The 19,301-nt window shown below is 35.9% G+C and overlaps 1 protein-coding gene across 3 annotated transcripts in view; it reads left to right on the plus strand.

The window, feature by feature from the left end:
• Window positions 1-19,301, plus strand: part of adam12b (ADAM metallopeptidase domain 12b) — a 113,447-nt gene that overhangs the window by 32,511 nt on the left and 61,635 nt on the right. For all 3 annotated transcript variants that reach the window (XM_016498610.1, XM_016498609.1, XM_016498611.1), the window contains one exon: window positions 1,029-1,102. In XM_016498610.1, the coding sequence (XP_016354096.1) occupies window positions 1,029-1,102 (74 nt within the window). The remainder of the gene's footprint in view (window positions 1-1,028; window positions 1,103-19,301) is intronic.

Below are 19,301 nucleotides of genomic sequence, written 5' to 3' on the forward strand. Positions count from 1 at the left end.
TGTTCTGGAACAGTGTTGTAAATACAACTTAACCACTGATTTCTAGTCGTGTCGTTTTTGGAAGGCCAAACAAAGTAGTTTCGCTTTCACAACGAAGCACACAGCGACTCCACAACATGGCGGCGGCGGCAACAGCGAGAATAAAAGTTACACCTTCTTTCTTTGCGTGAACATTTGGGCGGTGTTATGCAAATCTTTCCACATCGTGACGTAGATATGTGGGGGCTTGTTAGATCGAGCCGTTTTAGGTAGGCGTGGTTGACTCTTAACTTTAATAAAGAATATCTCTTTGGATTTGAGATTTTAGTCTTTGCAACTATACAGATCTTCTTTATGCACCAAGAGCTTGTAACACTCCAAAGAGAAAGGAAAAATTGAAATCGCATCATATGACCCCTTTAAGTAAACACATATTTGAACATAAACACAGAAAAAACTGTGAGAAAGTACCCCATCAGATTTACAACTTAACTGGGCAGCTGAACATTAGGCTGTGAAAAAGCGGCATACAGTACATTGTCTCATATAGGCAAACAAAAGAAATATAAAACATTTACATTGAAAGAACACTGTGAACAGGTACAACATAGAGGTCCACCCCAATTCACCAAGATCCACTCACTTGAACATTTCTGGCCTTGCTGCTAGCCGGGTTTTTGTTATTTCTCGTGAAGCAGTTTATGTTTAAATAATATTTGTGTGCGCAGTTCAGTTCATATTCCCCATGTCTTTGAATGAGTCGTGCGAATAAAGATGCAGTGGCTGTACATGAACACATCTGTCTTGGCCCTGTGCAGAGTGCTTGACACATTATTATGTGTAAAATGACAGTTGGAAGGCTTTCTTTTGGCTCTGTGGCTCTGTCTGGTGTGCTGGATCAAATCCTGAGTCGTTCAAAGGTGTGAAGGCTGTGTGTGCTGTATGTGTATGTGTGTCTGTTTCAATGGGGAAGGTGCAGCGTTTAGAGAAAATTGGTTGAAATAGGAAAACAGGACATGAAGTGATTGTTTTGTTTTTCATTTATTTAGACGCCTCCTGCTTCGCTGCGCATCCTGATCCAAGCAGAAGGACAACAGCTGATTTTATCTGTGGAAAAGAACCAGTAAGTCTCTCTCACAACACTCTTGACTCTCAAATCTCCACACACATGATCAGACACACAGAGTTTTTACAAAACCACATGATCTAGCTCTAGCAGGATCACTGAATGCAGATCCTGTCTCAACAAAACAAAACACATTAAAGTAACTTAAAGGGATAGTTCACCCAAAAATGAAAATTCTGTCATAATTTACTCACATCACTTAGAAGAATGTGAATATAATGCATAAGTCGTATAAATTACTTTCATGATACGTTCATGGTGCTTTTGTGTCCTTTGTGAAGCTTAAAAGTGCCAGTTCATATTCATTGGAACAGCATGGAAAAGAGCAGGCAGCACAGGTTTTTTTAGCATTACTGACCAACACACACACAATTAATGTCACCATGATGTAAGACTTCCTTATGTGGATAAAAAATATATTTAATATTGCAATACATAAAAAATGGGCTAATGCAGTAAACGACTAATGTAGTAAGGGGCACTCAAGCAGAGTGAAACTCAACAGTTTGAAACATTAAGCAGCTGAAAACATAAATGTCTAGGTTTTTCTCTCTCTTTCACTTCTTCTGTGTCTTTTACCAAGGTTATGCACTATTCAGAATGAAACTGAACAAAATAGTTTGAGAACAGTTCAGCATTTCAGTTCAGCAGAATTATAAATCATATACACTTTTAGCAGTATGTGAAATTGTAGCCTATGTTCTTAAATGGATCTGAAAGATACGTGTGGTCAATCAGCCCATACGCAAATGTAATATATGTATATATTTATACTTCCTTATGCATATACAGTAGATATTATTAACATATGTATACATTTACAAATTTTACAGTGGAAATGTTAAATATGCTATAAAACATCTTCATACAGTATATCTAGAGGATATTGCTTAATAGGTAACATATGTGGCACTAATATAGGGCAATATATGTCATATATTACATTTCTGTATGGAAAAGAACAGAGAAATAGAGACAGACAGAAAAAAAGAACCGACGAGCCAACAATGAAACTCGAGTGTCCAGGGACGTCTGATACACACTGACCTTCTCTAGTTCAACTCTTTCCCACAGCAAAAACACAACAAAAAACTTCACTCATCCAGATATAAAAAAGCCCAACCCAGAGGACAGACACTCATTTCTCTAGAAGGACCATGCAGCTTTGTGTGCACATCATCACAGTAATCATAACAATCAAGACACTACCATACAAACATATTTGCATGGATTTTGAAATCCAGTGCAACTCCACAGTGTTTAATATGAGCCTTTTTACAAAGAAGTGTCAGATCTTGAAAGCTTTCCTACACATGCAAAGTGATTCACTGCATATTAATGACAGATGAACAAGTGGCAAGTCCTCGACAAATAAAACAGCCTGCGTGTATCTTTTCAAGCCACAATAAAACCGAGGATCTAATTTATTCACTCTAGCTGCTTTGACAATGCATTTGATAAAAAAGCTTTGATAGTTCCCATCTTTCTCTGAATTTCATCTAGCCTCATCCTGAACTCATTTCTGATGAATTTGATAATCATTGTTGTTTTACTCTATGGACTTCTCCTCCCTGTATTCTCTAAGCACAGATCAGCTATATAACACAGACCAAACAACAGCCTTGAACTCTGTTTAACTCATAACGAACAGGAAAGCACTGCCACCTTTGATTGCTCATCCAAAGGATTTCCAAAATAAATGGCTTAGGGCTGTGTGCGATGGCGACTGAGGCTTCAGAGCTGACTGTCAGCGACTTGAAGAGAATGCTGTAACGCTGATAGACTCTAATCAGCAGCTGCCCAGTGAAGTTGCAGCTTAATTTGCTGAATTCTCTTAAGGGCCATGTTCCTCTCAAGACTGAGACAAAAAACACTTACCATAAAGTCTGTATCAAAAAGCCAGACACAGTGAGAGCATGTGTATGATGTTTTTAGGCCTCCTTAAACAAGATCATTTAGCATGACTGGGAAATTAATTTTAAGCTATAGCAAGCTACTCAAAATTAAAAAGAAGTTTGAGCTATTCCTTTTAAAAAGTAGTACTACAAGTTATAAAGCATAACTTGGTTCATTATGCACCCGAAAATGAACATTTTCTTAAAATGTACTCACCCTCAGGCCATATTTTTTTTTCTTCGTCAAAACAATGTTTAGCATTACATCACTTGCTCACCAATGGATTCTCTGCAGTGAATGGGTGCCGTCAGAATGAGAGTCCAAACAGCTGATAAAAACTTTACAATAATCCACAAGTAATCCACACGACACCAGTCAATTAATTAATGTCAAATAAACGGCATGTTTGTGAGAAAGAAATCCATTATTTAGACTAATCCATTATTTTTAACTTCATATGAGTTCTCTATCCATAATATTGTTTTCTCCAGTTAAAAAATGGTCTCATCTGAGTAAGGAGAGACATATGCACAGATCAAGCACTGTTTACAAGTGAAAACAGTCCAAAACAGTTCTAAACAAATATGATTTTGATGTAAGAAGACAACAGGGGATGGACTTTTTCACTGGAGGAAGCATCATTATGGATAGTTATTAAAATTATGGTTTCAAGTTAAAATGCCTTAATGATGGATTTGTTTCTTATAAACACGCAGTTTTTCGCTTTACAAGACATTAATTAATTAATTGACTGGAGTTGTATGAAGTACTGTTATATGCTCTTTTTCTTTTTTTTCACCGTTCCCTATCAATAAAAAATGTTACAAATGTCTCTATCAATGAAATGCCGAACAGCAGTATTTAACAACTAAAAGATGAACAATGCTCCACAGTGACTGGAAAAACTATTACTCTGTGACATGAAAGGATGAATTCATTTTTGGAGCCAGTTCATTGTAATGCAACGTCCGAAACAAACTAATTTGCTAAAATTAATTGGACTTCCCAGCGGTACTTGAGAGAGAGCGAGACACACTTTCTGAGAGAGTGCGTTTGATTAGTTTGATTATTCGCTCTGTTGTAAGGCTGCGTGAGCAATATGTGACATAAAAAACAACAATGTTGTGCTTGTTGTGCTTGTTTGTTACTGGAAAATCTGCACTATTTTGATGAGCTACTTTCACGCTACTGAAAAATGTAGCTCGTAGCATCCCTACTTTCAGTTAGCTGTCAGTCACTTTTTTTTCATTTGTAGGTTTTACTGAAGTGTTCTGCCTCTTTTAGACTGTAAATCTTGATAATGACGTTAGAGTCAACATCCCAGACACCGAATTGATCAAAGTCCACAGGACGTTAAATGAAGGAAGATTGTAGGAAGATTTAGAGCTTATTCTGGTCGACACAAACAGCTGTTACTGAAGAAGCGACGGAACGTGTGCCATTGAAAGGCTTCCTTTTATTCAGCCAAACAGGAAGGAGCTTAGCCAAGCTCACAAAACATGTCATTACTGTGACGACTGCTAACATTTCTATAGAAACTTAGACTCAGTGTCCATGAATGGACAGGGAAGAGTGTGCTTGTTTGTGTGAGAATGGCATTATTGACTCAGATGTTAGGCGTCAAGCTGAAGTAAAACAAATGAACTGAGTCCACACTATTACCAGAGGACTATTAGACTGGCCCTGTGATGCTTCTGAAGGTGAGGATAATGAGGAGGGAGTCCTTCAACACCTGACACAATCGCACACTAAAATGCACACACCTGAAGTGACCTTTAAACATCAGGCCAGAGATGAATTAGAAACAAGTGTTTTTCTAAAGCAGCTGTTTTTAAAGTCTTTGACAGTGGACCTCTCTTTAAAAAACTCACACTTTGCAGATTATATTAGAGCTAAAAATTAATATTTAATTAAATGTTAAATAAGATGAAGTAAATGTCAAAGATTTCAAGTTACATGAGGTATCGTGTGAGTTGTAAGGTAATGCTAGATAATGAATATAATTCATCATATTTTATAAGTGATAACAGGTCGAAGATGATGATCGATTGTGTCTGACAGATACAGTCAGCAATGCGGCAAACACTGGTGGAAGGGAAAAACAATGTTATCGGACTTAATTTACTTACTTTTTATTTTACATGTAATCACAAATGCATTGAGTCCTCTGTAAACTTATTGCAGCTTGTTTTATTCAGTTGGCTGAAAAAAATAAGTATAAAAATAAAATAATTGTAAGTGTTATATGAAGACAAATGGAAAATATTGCTATTAATGTTGTTGTTCTTTTTTTGCATACATATTATTTATTTGTTTGTTTTTATTAATAAATCTAAAGTGACTCAAATTTATTATTATTATTATCATCATCGATATTTGTTATTATATTTCCATGCATTTTTTATTGTTTTATTTTTTATATTATTATTATTATCATTATCATCATCATCCATATTATTATTGTTATTATTATTTCTATTATTATTATTTCTTTTCATGTTTTTATTTATTTATTGTGGCTGTAAGGTGAAGGTGTGAGGTATTGTAGAATTTAAACGGTCTTTCATATAGGCTTCTTCTGTTATTAAACATTCCACACAATATGTATTGTTGTGGAGGTAGGCTGTCTTTTACCTTGATTGTTTGTTGCTCTATAGAACAGTCGAACAATACACAAGGTTAGAAAGATTGAGAGTAAGAGATGGAGCAAACAATGAAAGGGGGAAACTTGGAGATGAGGTATACAGTGCCACATTCAATTATGGATTCACTTGTGGAATCACTTGTGAACTTTCCATCTGTTACAAATTACTCCTCTCAGAGCCTTCAATTATTTCTTCTGTCTTCTAGCTAAAATTAATGACATGGTGTGTAGTGTAATCAGGGGTTGTAGAGTGCATGAATGTGGGAGAGAGAGAGAGGACATAATAACAGTACGTCCTTGACAAAGCTCTTAATGACAGTGTATGACAGGACAACACGCTAGTTTTTTAGAAGTATGTAAAAACAATTCATATTTTCATTATGCCAAAATTAAGTTGTCAGACGAACAAAAGAAATGTGCTTTTAAGGCAAGAATCACTATAATTATTGCTCATGAAATTAAACACATTCCTAACCCTTTGTTTTAAACTGCAGCACGTAACTTGTAACACTTTTCTAAGTGACCAAACTTATTTGGCGACACCCTGGCAACCACAATATCCTGGTATCATGGCTATAAATTTTGCATGGTGAATAACAACTAAAATTAAAATAAAATCTTTTTCTCTCCGATCTTGCATCTTTGCCTCCTGCTTTTTCTGGAGGCAGTTATCCTTCTTTTGCCCTGTACTCTCCCTAATTACTTACAAAAGCATGTTTGTATGTTTTGTTTTCCTCTGTATAAAAATATTTAATATGTCATTTACCTGCAAGCCATAGAAATCAAGAACATGCTGAACTCTGGCGCTTTTGACCTCTGTGAAGTGGGTCGGTGAACGTGATTTCACCAAGTACAACATGTTCCTGGATCAACATCCTTGTTGATCCTGGAACAACATTCCAATTAACCAATCAGAACTGAGGGATCATTTTTCAGGAAATATCTGTTTTAGGCTTACGATCAGGGTTAGGTGCTTCTACACCCTTGTTAATCATCTATCATTTCACACTGATTTTAGGAATAAATTATGGGTAAGGTTAGGTTTAGGGGTAGGGATTGGGTTTAGTCTATATTTTTGGACAGTAATGTTGATCCAGGATCAACAAAAGATGTTGATCCAGGAACATGTCTTACTTGGCAAAATCACGGCGACCGAAGTGGGTCAGTTGTCAGAGATGCGGAAAGCAGAAAGAGCTATGAGGAGAAGCTTACATCAGTGTTTTTTTGTTTGTCAGTGTGTGTGTGTGCTAGCGCATTATCCACAGTTGGTGGCAGGGAATGAGATAGAAAGAGAGAAACACAGAGGGCGAGTTATGCTAATGTAATTTGGTTCTAACCATCCCTCAATGAAGCAAGCGCAGCTCGTTTGAAACGCTGTATGGATTGGTTTGTCATCAGCAGGCTGCTTAGATGAAAAAAAAGAATAGAGAACATAAGGGTGAAATAGAGCGTTGCCAAGTATATGGTAAATTATGCCTTTCTGGATTATTTTTCATATGGGCTTTATGAAGTGTAATGTTCAGAAGAGTCTTTGGCATATTTATCTAAGTCAGGCGATTCACAGAAGTCATTTCAACTTTAGAAAGTGAGGAACTGCAGGTTTTTGAGATTTTCCCCAGAAGATGTATTTTTTAATAATCCTGTGCCAATATATGTTCTGTGTACTGTATGCACTCATTCTTTTGTTTATGAACTTTCTCCTCACTGTCTTGACTCACAGTTTGTGTACATCTGTGGTCTGTTTTGTAGTCTTTTTTCCCTTATTTCTAAAATATGTATGTCATCGTAATATTTTTCTAATTTATTTATTTATTTAAATTATTTGAAATAATTTTCAGCATTTAAAAAACATGATTTTGACTATTCAGCGGCAATTTGCAGCATAGAATGATAGATTGTGAGCTTACAGTTATTGAATATCTAACTTCTTTCCCACAGCAAAAACACAACAAAAAACTTCACTCATCCAGATATAAAAAAGCCCAACCCAGAGGACAGACACTCATTTCTCTAGAAGGACCATGCAGCTTTGTGTGCACATCATCACAGTAATCATAACAATCAAGACACTACCATACAAACATATTTGCATGGATTTTGAAATCCAGTGCAACTCCACAGTGTTTAATATGAGCCTTTTTACAAAGAAGTGTCAGATCTTGAAAGCTTTCCTACACATGCAAAGTGATTCACTGCATATTAATGACAGATGAACAAGTGGCAAGTCCTCGACAAATAAAACAGCCTGCGTGTATCTTTTCAAGCCACAATAAAACCGAGGATCTAATTTATTCACTCTAGCTGCTTTGACAATGCATTTGATAAAAAAGCTTTGATAGTTCCCATCTTTCTCTGAATTTCATCTAGCCTCATCCTGAACTCATTTCTGATGAATTTGATAATCATTGTTGTTTTACTCTATGGACTTCTCCTCCCTGTATTCTCTAAGCACAGATCAGCTATATAACACAGACCAAACAACAGCCTTGAACTCTGTTTAACTCATAACGAACAGGAAAGCACTGCCACCTTTGATTGCTCATCCAAAGGATTTCCAAAATAAATGGCTTAGGGCTGTGTGCGATGGCGACTGAGGCTTCAGAGCTGACTGTCAGCGACTTGAAGAGAATGCTGTAACGCTGATAGACTCTAATCAGCAGCTGCCCAGTGAAGTTGCAGCTTAATTTGCTGAATTCTCTTAAGGGCCATGTTCCTCTCAAGACTGAGACAAAAAACACTTACCATAAAGTCTGTATCAAAAAGCCAGACACAGTGAGAGCATGTGTATGATGTTTTTAGGCCTCCTTAAACAAGATCATTTAGCATGACTGGGAAATTAATTTTAAGCTATAGCAAGCTACTCAAAATTAAAAAGAAGTTTGAGCTATTCCTTTTAAAAAGTAGTACTACAAGTTATAAAGCATAACTTGGTTCATTATGCACCCGAAAATGAACATTTTCTTAAAATGTACTCACCCTCAGGCCATATTTTTTTTTCTTCGTCAAAACAATGTTTAGCATTACATCACTTGCTCACCAATGGATTCTCTGCAGTGAATGGGTGCCGTCAGAATGAGAGTCCAAACAGCTGATAAAAACTTTACAATAATCCACAAGTAATCCACACGACACCAGTCAATTAATTAATGTCAAATAAACGGCATGTTTGTGAGAAAGAAATCCATTATTTAGACTAATCCATTATTTTTAACTTCATATGAGTTCTCTATCCATAATATTGTTTTCTCCAGTTAAAAAATGGTCTCATCTGAGTAAGGAGAGACATATGCACAGATCAAGCACTGTTTACAAGTGAAAACAGTCCAAAACAGTTCTAAACAAATATGATTTTGATGTAAGAAGACAACAGGGGATGGACTTTTTCACTGGAGGAAGCATCATTATGGATAGTTATTAAAATTATGGTTTCAAGTTAAAATGCCTTAATGATGGATTTGTTTCTTATAAACACGCAGTTTTTCGCTTTACAAGACATTAATTAATTAATTGACTGGAGTTGTATGAAGTACTGTTATATGCTCTTTTTCTTTTTTTTCACCGTTCCCTATCAATAAAAAATGTTACAAATGTCTCTATCAATGAAATGCCGAACAGCAGTATTTAACAACTAAAAGATGAACAATGCTCCACAGTGACTGGAAAAACTATTACTCTGTGACATGAAAGGATGAATTCATTTTTGGAGCCAGTTCATTGTAATGCAACGTCCGAAACAAACTAATTTGCTAAAATTAATTGGACTTCCCAGCGGTACTTGAGAGAGAGCGAGACACACTTTCTGAGAGAGTGCGTTTGATTATTGCCGCTGTTCGCTCTGTTGTAAGGCTGCGTGAGCAATATGTGACATAAAAAACAACAATGTTGTGCTTGTAAAAATAGCTTGTTACTGGAAAATCTGCACTATTTTGATGAGCTACTTTCACGCTACTGAAAAATGTAGCTCGTAGCATCCCTACTTTCAGTTAGCTGTCAGTCACTTTTTTTTCATTTGTAGGTTTTACTGAAGTGTTCTGCCTCTTTTAGACTGTAAATCTTGATAATGACGTTAGAGTCAACATCCCAGACACCGAATTGATCAAAGTCCACAGGACGTTAAATGAAGGAAGATTGTAGGAAGATTTAGAGCTTATTCTGGTCGACACAAACAGCTGTTACTGAAGAAGCGACGGAACGTGTGCCATTGAAAGGCTTCCTTTTATTCAGCCAAACAGGAAGGAGCTTAGCCAAGCTCACAAAACATGTCATTACTGTGACGACTGCTAACATTTCTATAGAAACTTAGACTCAGTGTCCATGAATGGACAGGGAAGAGTGTGCTTGTTTGTGTGAGAATGGCATTATTGACTCAGATGTTAGGCGTCAAGCTGAAGTAAAACAAATGAACTGAGTCCACACTATTACCAGAGGACTATTAGACTGGCCCTGTGATGCTTCTGAAGGTGAGGATAATGAGGAGGGAGTCCTTCAACACCTGACACAATCGCACACTAAAATGCACACACCTGAAGTGACCTTTAAACATCAGGCCAGAGATGAATTAGAAACAAGTGTTTTTCTAAAGCAGCTGTTTTTAAAGTCTTTGACAGTGGACCTCTCTTTAAAAAACTCACACTTTGCAGATTATATTAGAGCTAAAAATTAATATTTAATTAAATGTTAAATAAGATGAAGTAAATGTCAAAGATTTCAAGTTACATGAGGTATCGTGTGAGTTGTAAGGTAATGCTAGATAATGAATATAATTCATCATATTTTATAAGTGATAACAGGTCGAAGATGATGATCGATTGTGTCTGACAGATACAGTCAGCAATGCGGCAAACACTGGTGGAAGGGAAAAACAATGTTATCGGACTTAATTTACTTACTTTTTATTTTACATGTAATCACAAATGCATTGAGTCCTCTGTAAACTTATTGCAGCTTGTTTTATTCAGTTGGCTGAAAAAAATAAGTATAAAAATAAAATAATTGTAAGTGTTATATGAAGACAAATGGAAAATATTGCTATTAATGTTGTTGTTCTTTTTTTGCATACATATTATTTATTTGTTTGTTTTTATTAATAAATCTAAAGTGACTCAAATTTATTATTATTATTATCATCATCGATATTTGTTATTATATTTCCATGCATTTTTTATTGTTTTATTTTTTATATTATTATTATTATCATTATCATCATCATCCATATTATTATTGTTATTATTATTTCTATTATTATTATTTCTTTTCATGTTTTTATTTATTTATTGTGGCTGTAAGGTGAAGGTGTGAGGTATTGTAGAATTTAAACGGTCTTTCATATAGGCTTCTTCTGTTATTAAACATTCCACACAATATGTATTGTTGTGGAGGTAGGCTGTCTTTTACCTTGATTGTTTGTTGCTCTATAGAACAGTCGAACAATACACAAGGTTAGAAAGATTGAGAGTAAGAGATGGAGCAAACAATGAAAGGGGGAAACTTGGAGATGAGGTATACAGTGCCACATTCAATTATGGATTCACTTGTGGAATCACTTGTGAACTTTCCATCTGTTACAAATTACTCCTCTCAGAGCCTTCAATTATTTCTTCTGTCTTCTAGCTAAAATTAATGACATGGTGTGTAGTGTAATCAGGGGTTGTAGAGTGCATGAATGTGGGAGAGAGAGAGAGGACATAATAACAGTACGTCCTTGACAAAGCTCTTAATGACAGTGTATGACAGGACAACACGCTAGTTTTTTAGAAGTATGTAAAAACAATTCATATTTTCATTATGCCAAAATTAAGTTGTCAGACGAACAAAAGAAATGTGCTTTTAAGGCAAGAATCACTATAATTATTGCTCATGAAATTAAACACATTCCTAACCCTTTGTTTTAAACTGCAGCACGTAACTTGTAACACTTTTCTAAGTGACCAAACTTATTTGGCGACACCCTGGCAACCACAATATCCTGGTATCATGGCTATAAATTTTGCATGGTGAATAACAACTAAAATTAAAATAAAATCTTTTTCTCTCCGATCTTGCATCTTTGCCTCCTGCTTTTTCTGGAGGCAGTTATCCTTCTTTTGCCCTGTACTCTCCCTAATTACTTACAAAAGCATGTTTGTATGTTTTGTTTTCCTCTGTATAAAAATATTTAATATGTCATTTACCTGCAAGCCATAGAAATCAAGAACATGCTGAACTCTGGCGCTTTTGACCTCTGTGAAGTGGGTCGGTGAACGTGATTTCACCAAGTACAACATGTTCCTGGATCAACATCCTTGTTGATCCTGGAACAACATTCCAATTAACCAATCAGAACTGAGGGATCATTTTTCAGGAAATATCTGTTTTAGGCTTACGATCAGGGTTAGGTGCTTCTACACCCTTGTAAATCATCTATCATTTCACACTGATTTTAGGAATAAATTATGGGTAAGGTTAGGTTTAGGGGTAGGGATTGGGTTTAGTCTATATTTTTGGACAGTAATGTTGATCCAGGATCAACAAAAGATGTTGATCCAGGAACATGTCTTACTTGGCAAAATCACGGCGACCGAAGTGGGTCAGTTGTCAGAGATGCGGAAAGCAGAAAGAGCTATGAGGAGAAGCTTACATCAGTGTTTTTTTGTTTGTCAGTGTGTGTGTGTGCTAGCGCATTATCCACAGTTGGTGGCAGGGAATGAGATAGAAAGAGAGAAACACAGAGGGCGAGTTATGCTAATGTAATTTGGTTCTAACCATCCCTCAATGAAGCAAGCGCAGCTCGTTTGAAACGCTGTATGGATTGGTTTGTCATCAGCAGGCTGCTTAGATGAAAAAAAAGAATAGAGAACATAAGGGTGAAATAGAGCGTTGCCAAGTATATGGTAAATTATGCCTTTCTGGATTATTTTTCATATGGGCTTTATGAAGTGTAATGTTCAGAAGAGTCTTTGGCATATTTATCTAAGTCAGGCGATTCACAGAAGTCATTTCAACTTTAGAAAGTGAGGAACTGCAGGTTTTTGAGATTTTCCCCAGAAGATGTATTTTTTAATAATCCTGTGCCAATATATGTTCTGTGTACTGTATGCACTCATTCTTTTGTTTATGAACTTTCTCCTCACTGTCTTGACTCACAGTTTGTGTACATCTGTGGTCTGTTTTGTAGTCTTTTTTCCCTTATTTCTAAAATATGTATGTCATCGTAATATTTTTCTAATTTATTTATTTATTTAAATTATTTGAAATAATTTTCAGCATTTAAAAAACATGATTTTGACTATTCAGCGGCAATTTGCAGCATAGAATGATAGATTGTGAGCTTACAGTTATTGAATATCTAACTTGAGTTTCTCTCCTCACTGAGCGCTGAAGCTTTAAAGGTCTCGGTCTCACAGCCATTCAGCCTCACTTTGTTTTCCCAGGAGTCTTTAGCAGCTGACCGCTCCATGATCTCATCACTGAAGGTCAACAGTCAAACCAGGAAGTGATTCTTATTTATCGACCGGTTGCGGTAACAGCAAAAATAGAGGAAACGCTCCAGTGAAAAACAAGGGGGTTTTCAGAAAGAAGGAGAGAGAGCTGACAAACAATGATCTGAGTATTGTATCCAAAGGGAAGTTATTCACAGGAAGCTGTAAAGACCTGCAGAGAGCTACAGCACTTTTTGAGTTCGGTTTGCAGCTGCATTGAGAACTTGCACCTCAGAACATTGAGGTTTGCTGCATGTTGATAAAACAAAAAGGTGCATTTACTTATGCTACAAAGTATGATGTTCATACAAGCTTCTAACTACTGAATGTAGATCGATCTGATCACAAAATGTTTTAAAATATTCTTTTGAAATGCACAAAACATTGTTCTTTAAATTAAAAAAAAAAGAAAACATTACATACATTTATCATTTTTCAAATGTTATTGGAACATAACCAGATAACTTTTGCCCAGATTTTTGTACCAATTTACAGTCTAGACAAGTTGACGCTAGTTGCCGAAAGTCAGAGCCAGTCTGCAGATTTGACTTGACAAATTTCATATAAAATCGTATGGTGTGATGAGCACAGACACTGATTTTTTACCTTCAGACTTTGATTCCATCCAGCCAGAGTTTTTAGCCAGTTGTACAGTGCCTTTTGCTTTCATTTGTCACACATGTTCTAGCAACAATGAATGTGTTTCTGTGCGAGTTTGTTGTGATCATGATGAATTGAAAGTCTGGTAGTGTGATCTCAATAGTGTATGATGCCCAGATTTTCTTCTGTAATTATTTACAAAGTCAGCAAGTGTATGATAGTGTTTTAAAATATGCTCAGATTTTAAAAATTGTGTAGTGTTTCCCAGCCTTTAGCTGGGAACCAGGTGCAAACCAAGCCGTTTTCTTGCTTTTCCTGTTTTTTCCATTCTCATTTGTCATTTTCTCCCTCTGTCATCTGTCTTTGTTACTTTTGCTCTACACTAGCTAACAAAACGCTGACCAAACAAAAGCTTGGCTAGCTGTTTTTCATGCTAGGCCTCTGGATAAGTTAATAAAGAATGCTCTGCAGTGAAAACACACTTTTAATGCATTACTCACAGATGTTTTGAAACCTCACAATCATTACACACACTGTTCTTAGGCATTTACATTCTGACAAAAAAGCAGTCGAATCTCATCCTTTGACTGCGATGCACTCTTTCAGTCTGACTGATCATACACAGATCAGATGATCAGATGTACCATCATAAATAAGACAGAACAGAAAATGCCAGAAGGTTGGTCAGACCTGTGTAATGAGCCGAAGAGGAGACTCTATTAAACTAGTACAGAAGCATCAGTGAGTCTTTAGGGAGACCGAGAGAGAGAAAAAATAGACAGAGAAAGCAGTTAATGGCGTGGAAACCGACACAGAGAAATAGCACATATTTACAAGAGCCAAGAGCCGAAATCTGCTAAATTGTATTCAAGTGTGAACGCCCTTTTCTTCCCAACTAGTGAAGTAGAGGATCTGTGGTTTGAAGAAGTTCATGAAAGCTACAGTTTCACTCCCCCCAGCTGAGAACAAAGTTTCTGGGCTGTCATTTGTTATTTATCATCAAGTGAGTCACAGATTTCCTCACTAAGGATCACTCAACATCTGTAAAGTTCAGTGATCTGCTTTGGCTGCCTCTACGACAGTAACACAACATGAAACATAAAGTAAAATCTTCCCAACTTACACTAATGGATGGGCAGTCAGACAGCGCAGAGTTGTTCGCTTTAGAGTTCAGATTAGACTCTTAACTAGGAAAGGCAGGGGAGCAAATAATATTAAAATATAATCAAAAAAGAAAGAATTGGAGGAAAACAGAAATAAACACTTGTTCGGAATGAAATTAAAATGGTCTATTGTTGATACAGATGAAACATACTATACTCTTTTTATTGTCTAAAACTGTTACCCCATTATGTGACAGCTAGTTACTGGGTCATTGATTTATACACTCAACTGATTTGTTCAAAACACTGATTCAATGAGGAAAGGAACAAATGAGTCATTGAATCCACAAAATGGATTCATTTAAAACACTGATTCAGAATAAAACAAGTGAGTCATTGAATAATTCACTAAACTGATTGTTCATCTCAAGTGGGTGTCACTCGAAGATGTAATGCTTTTTTCCTTTCATCTTGTTTGGAAATATTTCGGTAACACTTTATTTTAAGGTGTCTTTGTTACACGTTATAATAACGTGTATAACTTTGTTATAATAACAATTAATTATGCATAATTACATGCAAGTAACCCTAAGACAATCCCTAACCATATAGTAAATACATGTAGTTAATAAATATTCCTCAGTACTTATATGTATAATCGGGGGTGCACATAAGTGGTCCGCAGGTCCGCATGCGCGACCAAAATAAAATATGCGCTGTGTAAATTAGTTCTGACAGTGCATTTGCGTACTGACATTGGATGACAGCTGTTAATGCACAATTACCATTTTAGATCGACAAACTGTACTGTATAAGATTTCTATTCAAATTGAAAGCATAAATCTAGGCTACCCGCTGCCGTTTTCAAAGCACAATGCAAAACTGTGACATTTCATTCACTGAGCTCTTCAATAGGCAGCGCTAAACCTGGAAGCGCATATTCTTACTTGCCGGCATCCCGCCAAAATAAAAGCCTGCTGATTTTAAGTTTGAAAAGGATGAAATTGGGGGGGGGGGGAAGTAAATATTAGCATTTTTTAAAAAGTTTACTATAAAATAATTGTATTTGTATTTAATACTCCCTTTTTATTTTCAAATATAATAGTATTATCATACTGTATTATTTTGTTTATTATTTTATTTTTTTTTAACTAACTAAATAAAGTTAGCGGGCTGCTATGCAATAATATTATCACTATTATTAATTAATTAATTAATTATTTTATAGTTATATTTAATGGGTCACACTATGTCATACTATGTGCAGTGTGAGGACCAAACCAAATCTCCAGGTTCTCTTATGAGAACCAGGCTGAAAAACGTCTCGGCTAACGGAGCGAAGCGACCTCAGATGCTTCTGACTCCAGAGGAGGAGACGGCGGGCGAGTTGCGACATGCGACGGGAGCGTAGACCGCCTTGGTGGTTGATGTACGCAACGGTTGCAGTGTTGTCCGTACGGACCAGTGACTGACGTAACGTCGAACGTGACTGACTGAAAGGGAACCTATGTGCACCCCTGTGTATAATTACACTGTAACAAGGACACCTAAAAAAAAAAGTGTAACCAATATTTCCATTTGCGTAGCAAAAAATAGGGGAAGTAACTAGAAATATTGTCATAAATTTATTGAGTATTATTTGAGTATTAAATTCTTGGTTGTTGAACTGTTGAAAGCACCAGGAATCACACTCAGAATATCACAGTTCCAAAAACAACAGCACGTGGTCATGTGATATAGCTTAAATATATGAACAGAAATGCTGTTGGTGTGGATCAATGAATTAGGCTACTCTATTTCACTTTCTTATAGGCAAAAATCAGATTTTGTTTGGTATATCTGACTACTTCAAGTAGCGTTGAAATCTGATGTTTAGTAACACAATACGACTTGAAACTAAATAAAATTAGCCCTAAAGATTGGATTTGAAAACATAGTTTGCAGTATGTTGCGTGAACAAAGACACACATTCACACATGCTTCTTGGATGAGAGGATGGTGTGTTCTTCAAGGAGAACTTCAACATACTGGTTGATCTTTGAATCTATTCCCCACAGACACGCACAAACAAATACAAAGACAGATACACACTCAGACTGAAACACCCTAGAGCCTGAAAACAGACCAAAGGAACTGGGCTTTCCTGAGAACTTTCCTCATACAGACACAGAGTTACACACATGACAGAAGCCACAGAAGGAAGTTCACTAAAGGAATGAGAAAGAAAGAGAAAATAAACATCAAATGTTCTTAATTAGTATTTCTGTCTGTAAAAAAAAAGAAGCAACAGGATGTGATTGTTTTTTTACTTGACTAACAATTATTTTTCTTGTTTTAAGTATAAACGCAATTAACTTTTATTAAATGTACTTAAAACAAGAAAAAATGTTCACTGAAAAGGCTGTTTATATATTTTTTAATGGAAAATGACAAAAAATACTGATTAAAAATATTTTTGCATTTATATTTTTGTAGTGGATAAAAGGAATGGGGATGATTTTGGCACATATGCGCTTACAAATGACTTTACTTTTGTTAAACGTTCTTTCTAGATTTGATTTATAAAGAAATTACCCATAAAAAGAGTCTTTCTCCATCATTTATTGAAACTGTTACAATAACACAAATTGAATAAACATTTTAATTCCATTTAAACAATAACATTAAACATATTGAATTATTTGCATGTGTTAATTCGGTAACTTTAAAAAGCCACCGGTTCTTCTATATTATGTTCGCCTGTGTGTGTTTGTTTTAAATATAAGCTAATGTTTAGACGTACTGTAGAGCATTGATTCTTGCAGACATACCGAACCCAGATGGTGAGAATATAGAAAAATATTTCTCTAGCCTGAAGGATTTCATCTTGTCCTTCATCCTCAACCATCCCCCATCTCATCCCATTATATGAATCTTGTGTTGTGAATCTTAGTGTGGAAAGCTAAATCAATTGGAGACACAGCAATGTGTGGAAATGGAATTAGGTCTTCAGACCAGTCTTGTTCTCTAGTATGTGTGTGTGTTTGTCTGTATTTGTGTGAGAGTTGGTTTACTTTCTTCAATGTTGGTGTCTGCTTTGGTAACGCTTCAAACCAGAGAGAAGATGAGAGAGAGAGAGAACATTTTTTTTATAAAATAAACAAGGTTACCACCTTAAAATAGAGAGATGGAGAGAAAAGGCGAAAGAGAATCAGGTCTCGCTACTTTTTCAGCATCTGACACCATGTGCGTCGTGTTTGTAAGATACCACATCAAGTTAAAAATAGTGCTTTTAAAAAAATGTGTCTCCATTCACAGTAGTTCAGTCTCTGCTGTAGTTATCACTTTTGTGTCCATTTTAGAGCCTGTTAGTGTCAGAAAGAGCAGTAATGGCCACTTTTAATTTCCAGCAGAGAAATGAACTGTCTAATTAAAAGGGCCAAATGATGTTCAAGACCTCTTGCACTTTCTCTCTCCTCCAGTGAGACTTCACGCTTCCGCTTAAACGTTTCAGAGCTCATTTTTCCCCCTGACTGTCAAAACCATATTAGTCAGATATGGAGTCAATTAACAGTCTAATAGAATAGAAGAGTATGAAAAAAGTAAAACGTATGAAGTCTGAGCTTCAGTAACTTAATAGTACCAAAAATATTAATATGGTTATTTGGTGATGGCACTAATGCCATGATTTTTGGACAAATTGTTAATGTCTTTTCCAGTATGCGACATGAAAATACTGTGTATTTTTGTACCACAGGGATGTACCATGGTGTTGTCATGGTATTCTTTGAAGTGCTAAACAACATGAATATAAATGGTAATATGGTATATATCAAAGTAAGTACCATAGTACCACATCTGGTGTCATCTCTGTACTGTGGTATTCACGTGACACAGATTATGACAAAATATGACTCAAACATTATGTTTTACAGTAAATAACAGTTGGTGCTCTAGGCCCAGTATTTTACATCCATAATTTTGTCATTGTTCTGTCATCACAATGCACGTGGTCTTTTTTCCTGTCAAAGTTCACTGTAACCTGAAAAACAGTGAGAAAAGAAAGAGTGCCGATTTTTTTCTCTGCAGCATCTAATGAACAAGTGCATTTATCACGATTAACCTGAGTCTGCGAACAAACCTGTAATTAGATTGTTATCTACATATAATGGAAGTCAGCAGGCTGTGAAATTTCAGGGATCGATGGTTATCGATTTCAGTCATAATGGGCACTGTTGACTGCAGAGTGCGTATGTACAGACTAATTATAGATGGAGGCATTTTATATAACATATTTCTTCATTTATTTACATTGCTCAGAATGAATTAGCTTCTAAAATAAAGCCACCTGAGGTGGTCTTTTAATGAGTGTTTGATGTATCTAAACTCTGAGGAAATAAATAAACATGCTGTGTATGCAAGAGCCGGTCAGAACTAATTGCACCCATTATAGATCTGTGGCAGAATTTGAAATGATAGATCTGTAGCAGAATATATATATATACAGTATGTGTGTG

Source organism: Sinocyclocheilus anshuiensis, unplaced genomic scaffold (genome assembly GCF_001515605.1).
Source record: "Sinocyclocheilus anshuiensis isolate Anshui unplaced genomic scaffold, SAMN03320099.WGS_v1.1 scaffold446, whole genome shotgun sequence".
In the NCBI taxonomy this organism is placed as follows: domain Eukaryota; kingdom Metazoa; phylum Chordata; class Actinopteri; order Cypriniformes; family Cyprinidae; genus Sinocyclocheilus; species Sinocyclocheilus anshuiensis.